Here is a 13,087-nt window from a genome sequence, read left to right as displayed (position 1 = left end):
GGTTCTAGTTCAAACCATGACCTGAACACACACATGCACTCCCAGGGCGGGTGCAGCGCACAGTCTGAAGGGTCATGGGACCCTTCCTGGGTGTTTCCTTCCCAGAAGTCCCCAGTCCTGGGCCCCTTTCTGTTCTTTTCCCACCCTCTCAGGTATCCCCTCAGTGTCAGAAAACACAAGATGAGGCGGAAACACTGTGTAACTAGACCCAAGGACGCAGGTGCCCACGGGTAATTCTGTCTACCCCTTGCAGCTGGAGCCCCAGAAGGAGCCTCAGGCGGGGATGGCTGACCCCTGGCTTCTCCCCTTACCTGGCCAGGATCCTTACCTTGGTTTCCCACTCTGTCAAATAACAAGGGCAAATACTAGTCAGATGTGGGTTTAAAACACCATGTAGTGTGTCTGTGGGAAGCATTGGAGACAGCAAGCTGCTCTGATGATGTCATGAGTAGTTGTTTTGTTTTGTTTTGTTTTGTTTTGTTTTGTTTTTTCCTTCCCATGATGTCTCATGCCAAGGACTCTAAAAGTACATTTATTTGTCCTTAATGTTCCTATGTACTTCGCGGCATCCTGTAAAGCAAAGGGTCTGGTATTGTCACTGAGACCAGCTTGCCAGGGCCCTGCTGAGGAAGGCTGCTGTGCTGCCAGATGGTGCTACCCTAACCCGACTGCCCTGACCCCACAGGTCTTCACCGGCCCAGCAGCTCTCCTTTCTGCACCAGGGTCTCCTGAGCAACCTCTACCTGCACGCCTCGGATTATCCACGACCTCTGCTCCAATGGCTGTTCCAGGTGAGAAACACAGATCTGCCACTAGGTGGCGGGAATGATGCAGCCCTCTAGCCCAGCCAGGCCCAAGGGTCAGATTGGCTGGCCGCTTTTAGCTTCTTTTTGTTTTGGATACTTCAGATCCAGGTGACAGAGGAAGGTGGGTAAGGATTGATCCTCACTATAATGCTAAAGATGCCAAGGTCCAGGAGGTGCAGGGACTCAATTAGTCCCAGAGATGGAGTCTGTCTGGAAGTCTCTGTTCGTACCCCCAGACTGTGTGCCTCTAGGGTATTCCTGTGCTACCTACCTGGTGAGGGGTCTGTCTTTCCTGAGGTGCCCAGCGTTGTTCCTAATAGGCTTAGAACTGAGTGACTTGGTCCATTCTAGTCAACAAGAGTGTCCATCATAAACACCATCTCCCCTGCTTTGCCCCCCCACACCCCCACTCCTGCTATCACAGTCATGAATGGCTCATCCCAGGGGCACAGCTGGAGGGGGCACCCAAGGCCTGTCTGCAGCCCTGGAGGCCAGAGTTCATGAGTTCGTTGCTGTAGACTCTGTGGAGTTTAAGGGTTTGCCACTCTGTGAAGCTGTAGGTAGTCTGGAAAAGCCTAGAACAGTTCTTCTACCTCAGTTTCCTCCCGGAGGGGCATTTGCCTTGAGGCAACACACATTCTGTGTGAGGATGTAAACCTCTGGTAGGTGAAAGGCTAGCAGACAGCCCAGGACCTAACACTGCCCTCCAAATGTCCTGCATTTGCCTTGCCTTGCCTTGCCTTGGCCGCTGCCCAGGCCTGTCCCTGTCTGGGGATGGGCTGGTCACAAGTTACAGCTGGTACCAGAGCTGCCAGTTGAGGCCTGGAGCCCAGCTGCCAATCAGGGCTACCACGCAGGATGGAGTGTTCAGGCACTTCTCAGGCTTAGCGAGCTGGCTGCCTTCCACATGGAGCTTACTCTGCAGCCTCTGGGGACCCTTGTGGTGCCCCTGTCCTGGAGGGGAAGGACGATGGACTCCTGGGACCCTTATGCATAGCTGTCACCCTGCTCTCTCTCCAGTCCCTGGGGTGGGGAGGTTGGGGCTACAGGGCGGGTAGGAGCTGGGAACAGTCAGGCCATTATTCTGCACCCGCAGTGCGGCTTCTCCTGCCCCATGCACAGTGGGTGACAAATACACAATCGGCCTTTGGGAGGCACAAAGAACCCCTCTAAGACGTCGCCCACAGAGGGTCCTTGTGTGACCCTCCCTTTTCATGGCTCAGTCTCCACTAGGTTCTGGAATTCAGGCCATGGACTGGTAGAGAAACTTGTCTGTCTTTTGTGCCATCTCCCTAGCACCAAGAGGGGTTAGCAGGGGGGAGGAGTCGAGACCTAGCCCCAGGTGGAAGCTCCGGCTGTCGCTCTGGGCAAGTCCTTGGTGGTGTCAGCTTTGTGTGCTGGAGCCAACAGTCCAGTGTGGGTTAATGAGAAAGTCCTGTGTGTCTGGCCGCGTGTCCCTCCCGCAGATCCCCAGCTCTGCTTAGGGCCTGGGCAAGGAACAGCAAGGGCACGGTGCTGCTTCCTGCCTCTGTCAGGCTACGTCTCCCTAAAGCCACTGCAGGGGCGTCTCACTGGGAGTCAGACAAGGCTAGGCATCAGGCCGGAGGAGAACCAGGGACAGGGAGGGATTGGGCACTCGGGCAGGCTTCTGAATGGGAAACTGTAGCTGACCTATCCAAGCACATTCAACTCTATTGGGCAGGTCACAGGCTATCCATTCTAAACAAGGTTGACCAGCAGGACCTAGCACCTCTGCTCAGTTGACCACTCCTTTGGAAAAGATGTCCTATTGTTCCTGGGACTTGGTAGGTCCTGGGCTTGCCTCTTCCATGCTCCCAGGGCCTCTTGAGGGTCCACTGTACACGCCAGGTAAGCAGCCCAGGCCTCGGCACCCCGGACTTATGTGCACCCCTCACTGTGGTCACAGGGGTACCTGTTGATGGTCCTTGCCAGGGAGGGCGGACATCCCAGTGAATTTATAGTCATGTTGGTAGACGTTAAAGCTGTTAGAACTGAGAAGGTTGGAATACAGGAGAGGAGCAGGACCTTGGATTCTGACACAGAATCCATAAGAACCACAGCTGGGAGGGAAGCCATAGGCCCTACGGAGCAGGAGACTGAAGAAATGGTTCGTCACAAGCAGGCTCCAGCAGGCTCCTCATTGTGTGTGGTGGGGGGGGAGAGTTGTTCTGGAACCAGGTGACCCATGAGAATTATCCTAGTTGGGGATGGGAGGGCAGGGGTCAAGCTCTTAGACCACTTTTTGAGCCAGGTGTAGCCTGCCTGTAATAGGATCAGCTTCCAGGTACAGAGTCCTGCTTTGCTTGCCCTCTCCAGATGTGTGGCCCTGAGCAGGAGGAAGGGAGTCTTGGCATCTGTAAAGCAACAATCATGACAGTATCCTTCCACCCTACTGGCTTGGGAGCATTAAATAAGGTCTGTGTAATACACAATACTGTATACATGTATGAAACTGTTTCTGGTGACTTATACCTAGAATCTCAGCACTTGGGAGGTAGAGACAGGAAAACCTGGAGTTCAAGGTTATCCTTAATTGTTGTACAGGAAGTTCTAGGCCAGCCTTGGCTGCATGAGATCCTGCCTTTGAGGTTCTTTGAGAACAAACAGACAAAAGAAGATAATAAATTTGTATGACGTCTTGCTACTCTTACCCCGTAACACATTTCTGTTGTGGTGGTTTCTCCTTCGTTTTCTTCCTAGCTGTTAACATGGCCTCCAGAAACATCTTCAAGAGCTTTCGGTCTCCTCTGGGATCTCAGCATAGATGGACTGTTCCGTCAGCCTGGTAAGTACCAGGGTGCAGAGTGTGTACTCAGCCTGTCTCCCTACCCCCACCCCGCCTGGCATGCTGTGAGGACATTGTGTCACCTGTGATGGAGACATCAGGCAACACATCTTTGGCTCTGGCTCCAGTGTCTTGACAAACAGAGCCACCAGGCTCCTTGGACCTCCACCAGGCTGTAGGTCCAGTTCTCAGTGACAGAATCCAGACTGGTCTCACAGCCTCCTGGGGTCCCTGTACCATTCAGAAACGTGAGTTTTGCCCCAGGCAGGCTCTGGCTCAAAAGGACAGCTCATCATCCAAATTCTTCCAAGGACCTAGGAAGGAGAGGCACAGTGCATCAGAGTTGCATTTAGGCCTGGCATCACCAGGAAGGAAGCCTCAGAGCTGCCCCCACCCCCATGCTTTTCTAACGGCACCTTGAGTGACAGCCTCCGGTCTCTACCTTGGCTGTGGCATTTTGAGTATATTTGACTCAGCATTCCAGAGAAGCGTTTCATGTCCTGCTAGTGGCTACACCTTCCCCAGCTGCCATCATTTGGTACCTGAACCTAGACACTTTGGCACCAAAAAATGTTATGTAAGCAGTTGGAAGTTGCTTACAGCTGGCAGGGAGAGGGACTCTCAGGGGACTGGACTCCACCTTTGTCCAGCCATTACTCTCTACCCCAAAGCACGCAGACACACAGCTCTGAGGGCCAAGGTTGTAGCCCGTGGTACACCAGAGCCCCCGGCCCTTTGAGTATCTGCATTGTATTCTTCTGCTTCAGGGGTTGCCAAGATGGAGCCATCTGTCAAATCAGAGCATTCCAGACGCCCCCGTGGGCCCCTCACTAAGGGTTTCTGAGAAGCCACCAGTCCAAGCGTGTTCTTCCTTTTCATAACCTCTGCCCCTGTGGCCTGTGTAGCCCTTTGCGGCCTCAGGGCCGCCTCTGCAGCATGCTTGCCCTTTTGGAAACAGAGGCCTTCCTTGTCCATTGCTCCCCATGCTGTAGGATGTGTCTCCTCCACTCTGCTCTCCTCCCCCCAGTCAGGAGGGCTACAAAGTAGCTCCTGGGTTTCTATTCTAGTTCTCTGCTCTGGTTCCCCCAGCTTCAGAGTGTGTCCTTAGATGTCACCTTTGAGCCCAGACTGGGGTTCTGTCCCCTGCCAAGTAGAATAAAGCCTGGCCTAGAGAATTCCCTGTCTGAGATGAGGATCCCCACTGATTTAGTCAGCCTGAGCCACAAAAGAACTAACTTAAACAGGTAACTGCACACCTGTGTTCACCGTAGCATTGTTCATAACAGACAGAAGGTGGAAGCAGCCTGCATGCCTGACAGATGAACAGCTAAGCAAAATATGACATATCTGTGTGTATGATGAAATATAATAGATATATGGTGGACAGAGTAGACGTGCCATAGGAGGAAGGCAGCTGTGATCTGTGCTGCAGTATAGATGAACCCTAGAACCCTCATGTTACTGAAATGAAACTGTGGCAGGACAGTTGCCTTGATCCCTCAGGAGGGGGACTCATAGAACTGTCGCCACCAGGGGCCCAGGAGAGAGACGGGAGTTGTTCAGCAGGTTTTGGCTTGAAAAGCTGGTCATGGCCGTGCAGCAGTGAGGGTTCAGGGCCACTGCCCCTCACAGACCACAAAGCCTCCGTCTGTCAAGCATGTTTGACCGCTTAGCTGCACCCCAACACAGGAGACATGCAAAGGTTAATTTAAATCCAGGATAGCTACAAAAGAAGCCTTGCTCCTCAGGTTCACGTAGAGCCTGGAGGCCCTGAGGGCCTTTGTGAGGACAGCAGAGCTCAAGGCAAAACTGTAGGGACTGCCTTGCCTTAACACCTGTCTTTCCACATGTCAGTTCCTGTTCCCTGGGGTGTGTGCTAACTGGCTGCTCTTCTCTGACTGACTGTCCTGTGGAAGGTCTTATGAAGTCCCTTTTATCCCAGCTCACTTCCTGAGTCAGGAGAGTAGGGCACAGTTTCAGCATGTCCTGTGATGGAAGTTAATGACTTGAACACTCCAGGGTAGGCTGATGTATAAGGGCAGGATGTGTTGAGAAGCAGCTGGTGATGAACTTGGAGGATGGAATATTCTGGAACATAACTAGTCTTTACCTCAGGGAATATTCACTATCCACTCACAGATGCCTAGAGGCCTCCTGCATTAGGGTCCAGCTGGATGGCAAAGGGACAGGATGACTCAGGCAGCCCTTGTCCTCAGAAGGCAGATGACCAGGGGAGGGCAGGGAGCCAGCACCTAGCATCAGAGGAAGAGGAAGCGGAGGAGGGGGGTCTGGACTTCCAGCTGGGTGTGGCTGGCCTGCAGGAGCCAGGCCCCAGGAGGCTCTTGATCCCCTCTGGAAACTGCATAGGGCAGGATTGCACACTCACTTGCGAGGAAGGCAACTGAGCCCCAAATGGAGTGCCTGCCCTGTCTGGAGGGTCCACCCACACGGCTTGGGTCCAGGTTAATGCATACCATCACACAGCCTTCTTGTTGTCAAGCCATTTTTTATTAAACTGTACCTTGACTGTTAGTGGCGTATGACAGGAAACCCACAGGTAGTTGGTTGCGTGTTCTGCTCTGTAGCATCAGGTCTCTGGTTTCTGTGTCCACCTTTTCTGTTCCTTCACCGCAAGGCTCCAGAATGGCTGCCATAGGATTATCATGCATTACATGTTCTCATGAGACAGGGTTCAAGGCTGAAAAGAGAGGGCTCAGTGATAAAATGCCTGCCAAAGCAGGAAAACCTGAGTTTGATCCCTAGCATGCAAATTTTAAAAAGGCAGAATTGAAACACGGGCCACAAGAAGAGGCCTCCACTTTGCGTGAATTTCTCTCTGTATGTGCACTATTTACCTGCCTGTTGCTGTGGTTAAACACCATGTCCAAGACAACCTCTGGAAGCCTTTTACTTGGGCCTATGGTTCCAGAGAAATGAGTCTGTCATGGCAGCAAGTGGCAAACATGGCAGCAGGAAGCTGAGCACTCACATCCTCAACCCCAGCACAAGGCAGAGAGGGAACTGGAAGTGGGGTGGGACTGAACTCTCAAAGCTCCTTCCCCAGTGACTGCTTCTTCCAGCAAAGTTGTGTTATTTCCTCTACCAACCTGGATCAAGTGTCCAAATGCCTGGGCTGTAGGGGACACTCCTCATGCAGACCATCACACATACCTCCCCCCCCTTTTTTTTTGGTTTTTTGAGACAGGGTTTCTCTGTGTAGTTTTGCACCTTTCCTAGATCTTACTCTGTAGACCAGGCTGGCCTCAAACTCACAGAGATCCACCTGGCTCTGCCTCCCGAGTGCTGGGATTACAGGCGTGTACCACCACTGCTTGGCACACATACTCCCTTTCTTGATTGTGTGTGCGTGTGTGTGTGTGTGTGTGTGTGTGTGTGTGTGTGTGTGTGTGTAGGTCAGAAGGCTACCTGTGGGGATTGGTCTTCCTCTCCCACCTTGTGGGTTCTGGAAATGGAACTCAGGTTGTCAGACTTGGTGCCTTCACCCACTGAGCCATCTTGCCAACCTTCATTTTCTTTTTTACCAGGACTTTTTTTTTTCCCAAGACAGGGTTTCCTTATGTAGATCTGGCTTTCCTAAAACTCACTATGTAGACCAGGCTGGCCTCAAACTCATAGAAATCTGCCTGCCTCTGCCTCCTGAGTGTTAGGATTCTGTACATGCGCAGCTCGGGGTCCTGTATCTTATGTCTTACATCATCAGTGGGCGCTGGCAATTACAACGTACCCACCATGTGGTCACGCAATCCCAGCCTTAAGAAGCCTGACATGGACCCCCACCTCTCTCTGTGTTCTCTCTCTGTTCCCTGCTCTGCTCTGCTCTGTTCCCTCCCTGCCAGGCTTGGCTCCCCTCCTATCCCCTATATCTTTCTAATAAAGCTCTTTGTAACTCTGATAGTTGTGGACTCCCCCCACCCCATCCCCCGGCAACCAGTGCCACCAACCAGGGCCGTTTCACTGTCACTGAGTGCTGGGATTAAAGGTGTGAGGCATTACACCCGACTGACCGGGACTTTTTGTTTGTTTGAAGTTTTTTGAGACATGGTCTCTCTCTTCATAGCCTTGGTTCTCCCAGAATGTACTCTGTAGACCAGTCTGGCCTTTAAGTCATAGAGATCCACCTGCCTCTGCCTCGGGTTTGCTGGGGTTAAAGGCGTGTGCCACCACACCCAGCCCACCAGGACATTCTTTCCACCTTATTTGACTGTACAGAACTGGGCCTCAGGCTCCAAAGGCTGCTTGCCATATTTTCTGACTGTCAGTGCCCTTTGAACATCTTGGCTGTGTGTGGAGTTTTCAGTCCCACAAAGCTGACCCTCTAGGACAAAACCCAAGAAACCCATTTTCCCAGCTTCTTTGCAGATACTCTTTTTTAGAATGAGTCCCTGAACTGTACAGTACAACAAGGCTCTCCCTGTTTGTACAGTCTTGTCACTGTGTTAACTAGTCTGAGGCTCCAGAGATGGTCTGAAGACCATGGAGGGATATACCAGGTATATGATTTGAAGACTATGAGAAGATATGCGATGTGTGTGGCTTCTTTGAACTGCTGTGATATTTTGTAGAAGGGACCTGAGGAACCTCAGATTTTTGGAGAGGGTCTTGGAACCAACCCCAGAATTTCAAGGGTGGCTACATTGTCTGAGCTTAGTTACTACAATAGTCTGTATCTGTACCTCTAATAGCTGGTCAATTAGTTCCTTAGATGGCAAAGTTGGCAGAGAAGTATCTGTTTAGACAGTACAAAGAAACAGCAAACACTAGACCCTGGAAGGCTCAGTCTCCTAGATGTCCCCGGACCCCTTTCCAGAAATGCTTGTGATGACATGTGCGGCCCTAGTTCTGGCTAGATGAGCCTCCTCTGCAGGGCCTTCTGGCAGGAGATAAGCCTGGTTTCTGCTGGAATAGCCAGAGCTGTTTCTGCAGCCTGTGGCTCTGAGACCTTGCTGCTGCTGAGGCCTCCTGGGCTCCTCTCTAAGGTGCAGGGCTGGCTAGATCTTACCACAGGGGCGGACATGCTGTCCTGAGCAGACAGCAGTGCAAACGGTGCTCCTTATCGAGGAAGAAGGGCTTGGCTCTCAGGTCAGCAGCCCAGAACCTGCTGCTGTCCTTTCTGCTGTGATAAAACACTCACCGAAACCAAGTTGGGGAGGAAAGTGTTTATTTGGCTTGAATTTCCAGGCCACAGCCCAGCCCATCATTGAGGTAGTTCAGGGCAGACAATCAAAGCAAGAACCTGGAGCTGGCTGACTAGCTGTAGGCTCACTCACTGGTACGTGCTTAGCTAGCTCAGCCATCTCTGCTGTCTGCCTACAGAGTGCTTAGTTATTCCCAAAGAAACTTTATACCCATTGGCAGTCAGACCCTGCCCAGTATACCCTTCTCCCCAGTTCCTGGCAACCTTTAATCTACTGTCTCTTTGCCTACTTGACATAAAGTTAGTTAGTTAGGTGTTTTTATTTTTGTTTTTGTAGGAGAGAATCTTATATATCCCAGACTAGTCTGTATCTGAGACCAATCTTGAATTCTTTTTCTTTAGAGACAGGATCTCACCATATAGCATTGGCCGATGTGGTACCTCAAATTCTCCCCTGCCTTTGCCTCTGCCTCCCAAATGCTGGTATTAAAGGCCTGGGCCTGTATGCTCAGTGCCACAGTGGCTATTCTGTATAATACCACACAGTCTGTAGTGTTTATCTCTGGCTTCTTGCAAATGTTTTCAAGGTCCGTGCCTGCTTTAGTGTGCCTTACTACTCTGAGGCCGTCCTGACTGAATTGGGTGCTCATTCCTTTGGGTTGGACCGGCTATCCAGTGAGCTCTTAGACAATGTTGGGGTTACGGGCACACTCACGTATACCCGGCTTTTTTATGTGGGTGCTGGGTCTCCAGCTCAGGTGCTCCACGGAGCAGCTCCCCATTCCCAGCTTTCACTTCGGCAACGTTCAGTTTACCATTTTGCTTCCCCTTCTACCCGCTTTTGGGGTCAGTTTAAAGACGCCATTGCCAGGTCCTGACAACCATGGCTTCTTCTAAGAGCTTTCTGTAGTTAGAGTTTCCTGCCTGGCCCAGTCAGGACAAATCTCTCTTACCCGCCAGTCCCATAGTCGCTCAGACCCAACCAAGAAAGCACACAGAAACTTACATTGTTTACAAACTGTATGGCCGTGGCAGGCTTCTTGTTATCTACTTCTATCTTAAATTAACCCATTTCTGTTAGTCTATACTTTGCCACATGGCTCGTGGCTTACCAATGTCTTTACATGTTGCTTCTCATGGCGGCGGCTGGCGGTGTCTCCTCCCAGCTTTCTACTTCCCAGAATTCTCTTCTCTCTTGTCCCGCCTATACTTTCTGCCTGGCCACTGGCTAATCAGAACTTTATTTACACAGAGCGATATCCACAGCACTTCCCCTTTTCTTTTTTTTTTTAAGGAAGGTTTTAACTTTTACATAGTACAATTACATATAACAAAACAATTATCAAGCAAGAATTACAGTTACAATATTAAAGAAGATATCCTATCTATCTTATATTTGTGAGTCTAAGGTTTTGTATCTAACTTATCTTTTATCATAACTGAGGAAATTATAACTATCTAGTCTTCAACCACATCAAAGACCTCAGAAGGATATAATATTACCTGAGAACCGGGAGAAGGATGTAAACATTTTTCAGGAGTCTTGCAAGAGTAGACAGAGACAGCTGGCAGCCTGGATAGTCACCTAATGTTCCTTTGTAAAGTTGGGGCATTTGTCTTTAGCCCACAGGGCTAGAGTCTCTCGGTCACTTCTCTCAGTGTCCTGTAGAATTTTTGGCAGTTTCCTCTGCAAAGCAGGAAACTGAAGGACCATTTTGTCAAGCAAAGTTTAGTGGTCACCTTTCTATGGGTCCTGCATGTCCAGTTGATCAAGCAGTCCAGGCAAGAACAGTTTCTTGTCCAAATGGCTATTTTTGCAAAGGTGAAGATAAACTCCATATGAAGTGTCTTCAATGCCCATCCTCCTCTCTGAAGTAAATTGGTGCTGTCCAGAAAGTCTAAATTTTAAAAGTATTTTAAATGCCATATTCTGTAGGTCTTTGAAGTATTTGAAGATTACCTATCTATCTGAAATATCTCTATGTATATCTAGAAGACTTAACTAACATGGCTACGAGTATGATTATCATAGATGACTAATCATTAATCTATTTTTAATTATCCATTTCAATTTAAAATGAGCTATACAAACATAATACCTTAAACACAATTAGAAATATGCACACAGTATAACAAAATTAACTTTAAGTTTGTATCAATAGACTAAAGTCTATACCAATGTAAAACATTTTAAACAAATTGTTGCTCTTTAGAAGTAAGTTCCCTAATCTACCCTTTCATCCTATTATATCTATATCATATCCCCCTTTCTTCTTTAGAAAGAGATCGCATTTATAATCAACCCGATTTAAATAAAAATATTGGTTTTTCTCTGCCCCACACCAGAGGGCTCTTCTGATTTGGGACACAAGAATATCTTAACCTTTTCTTTTAACAATACGTCTGGGTTTAGAGAAGGAGTGAGCCAATTCCATCTCCAAAGCCAGCTTGATAATTTTGGGAATGTGGGCGTAGTTTTTCTTACTACTTCCTGCTGGAGGGGAGCGCTGTATCTTATGGGGACACAAAGAAAATTTTAGGATTATGGAGTAGTCCATTAGGGTGAACCTCTGAGCCAGTTGCCTTGAAACCATTCTGGATGTCAGATCATCTGGGCCATTGTGTCATTGGAGACTTTTCAGGTGGTCTTGGCTGATCAAACCTGATGTATCTTAATCTGGAACAAATCCACAGCCTCTGGTTTTCTGTGGAAACAAAAGCAGAGACTCCTTTCCAAAGCAACATATCCTTATATCCAAATTTTGAAGTCAAGGAACCTTTAAAATTTACATATTTATTTAACTCAACAGCTTTTACGATCAAATCTTTTTCTGCAGTTAAAAGTTCCAAAGACAACATAAACCAGATTCTCTGTGTAATATCCATCTTTGTAAGACTGAAACGCTGCTGTGGCTGCTGGCTCCGCCCACCTCAGCTTCCCAACATGGCGGTGGTACAGTTTACCGCCAGCTCTGGGTCTGGAGCCATGTGTACCATCAACTATCAGAAGCAGTTCTATCAAAGCAGTGCATAGCCCAGAAACTTTTTTTTTTTTTTTTAAACTAGCAAAGGCTAAATCTACCACGCAGCAGAGTAAAGTGCCGCTTGTAGACTCCTCATTCCTGCCACACGGCAGGTCAGATGCACATGCCAGGAACCCGCCATAGTAGCTCAAACCGGCAGGCTGCCGCTAACTTGTGAGAGACAATTAGGAAGCTGTTTTTAGCTCTGTCTTAGAATCTTTTTTCTCAGGTTTTAGGTGGAAACTCTTGCCAACACGTTGGACGCCATTTGTAGTTAGAGTTTTCCTGCCTGGCCCAGTCAGGACAAATCTCTCTTACCCACAAGTCCCACAGTTTTCTCCTTTTAGATCATAAATTTGGGCCCTTTGAGTCAAGTGGGTGATGCACCTATCTATCAGGAGGCAGAGCCAGACAGATCTCTGTGAGTTCTAGGCCAACCTGGGCTACAGAGTGAGTTCCAGGAAAGGCACCAAAGTTACACAGAGAAAACCTTTGTTGAAAAACAAACAAACTAACTAACTAACTAACTAACTAACTAATCCGGGAGGTGGTAGTGCATGCCTTTAATCCCAGCACTCAGGGAGCAGAGTGATAAGCAGATCTCTGAGTTACAGGCCAGCCTAGTAAATAATAAACAAACAAACAAATAAATAAACAAATAAATGTAGGTCTTTTGATCTACCTTGAATTCCCTCTCCTATATACAAGGTATGAGACAGAGGTTCAGCTTTATTCTGTTTTGTTTCTTTTTCAAGCTATAGTTTCTCTGTGTAGCCCTGACCATCCTGGAACTCACTCTGTAGACCTGACTGGCCTTAAACTCAGAGATCCATCTGCCTCTGCCTCCCAAGTGTTGGGATAAAAGGCGTGCGCCACCATTGTCTGGCTCAGCTTCATTCTTTTATTGGAGCTGTCTAGTCATCCCAGCACTATTCCCTTTCTACTGAATTGTCTTGGCAGCCATGTTAGAAGTCAACTGATCATGAATGTAGGGTCTCTTTCTAAATTCCCAGTTTCCTCATTGGTTCATGTGTCTGTTCTTTTTTTTTTTTTAAAGATTTATTTATTATGTATACAGAAGAGGGCGCCAGATCTTATTACAGATGGTTGTGAGCCACCATGTGGTTGCTGGGAATTGAACTCGGGACCTCTACAAGAGCCATCTCTGAGCCATCTCTCCAGCCCTATGTGTCTGTTCTTATGCCAGCAGTTGGAATTCTTGACTAACTGTAGATTTCAGAAATGAGTTGTGTTCATCCTCTACCCTCTCTGAAATGGTTGCAGCAATTCAGAGTCC

The 13,087-nt window shown here is 48.8% G+C and overlaps 1 protein-coding gene across 2 annotated transcripts in view; it reads left to right on the top strand.

Annotated features, from left to right (window-relative positions):
- The window catches only part of Fam178b (family with sequence similarity 178 member B), a 112,576-nt gene that overhangs the window by 28,451 nt on the left and 71,038 nt on the right, over positions 1-13,087 (top strand). For both annotated transcript variants that reach the window (XM_036168325.1, XM_036168324.1), the window contains 2 exons: positions 686-791; positions 3,528-3,612. In XM_036168325.1, the coding sequence (XP_036024218.1) occupies positions 686-791; positions 3,528-3,612 (191 nt within the window). The remainder of the gene's footprint in view (positions 1-685; positions 792-3,527; positions 3,613-13,087) is intronic.

Source organism: Onychomys torridus, chromosome 18 (assembly GCF_903995425.1).
Source record: "Onychomys torridus chromosome 18, mOncTor1.1, whole genome shotgun sequence".
Taxonomy (NCBI): domain Eukaryota; kingdom Metazoa; phylum Chordata; class Mammalia; order Rodentia; family Cricetidae; genus Onychomys; species Onychomys torridus.
This window is presented reverse-complemented; position numbering and strand designations above follow the sequence as displayed.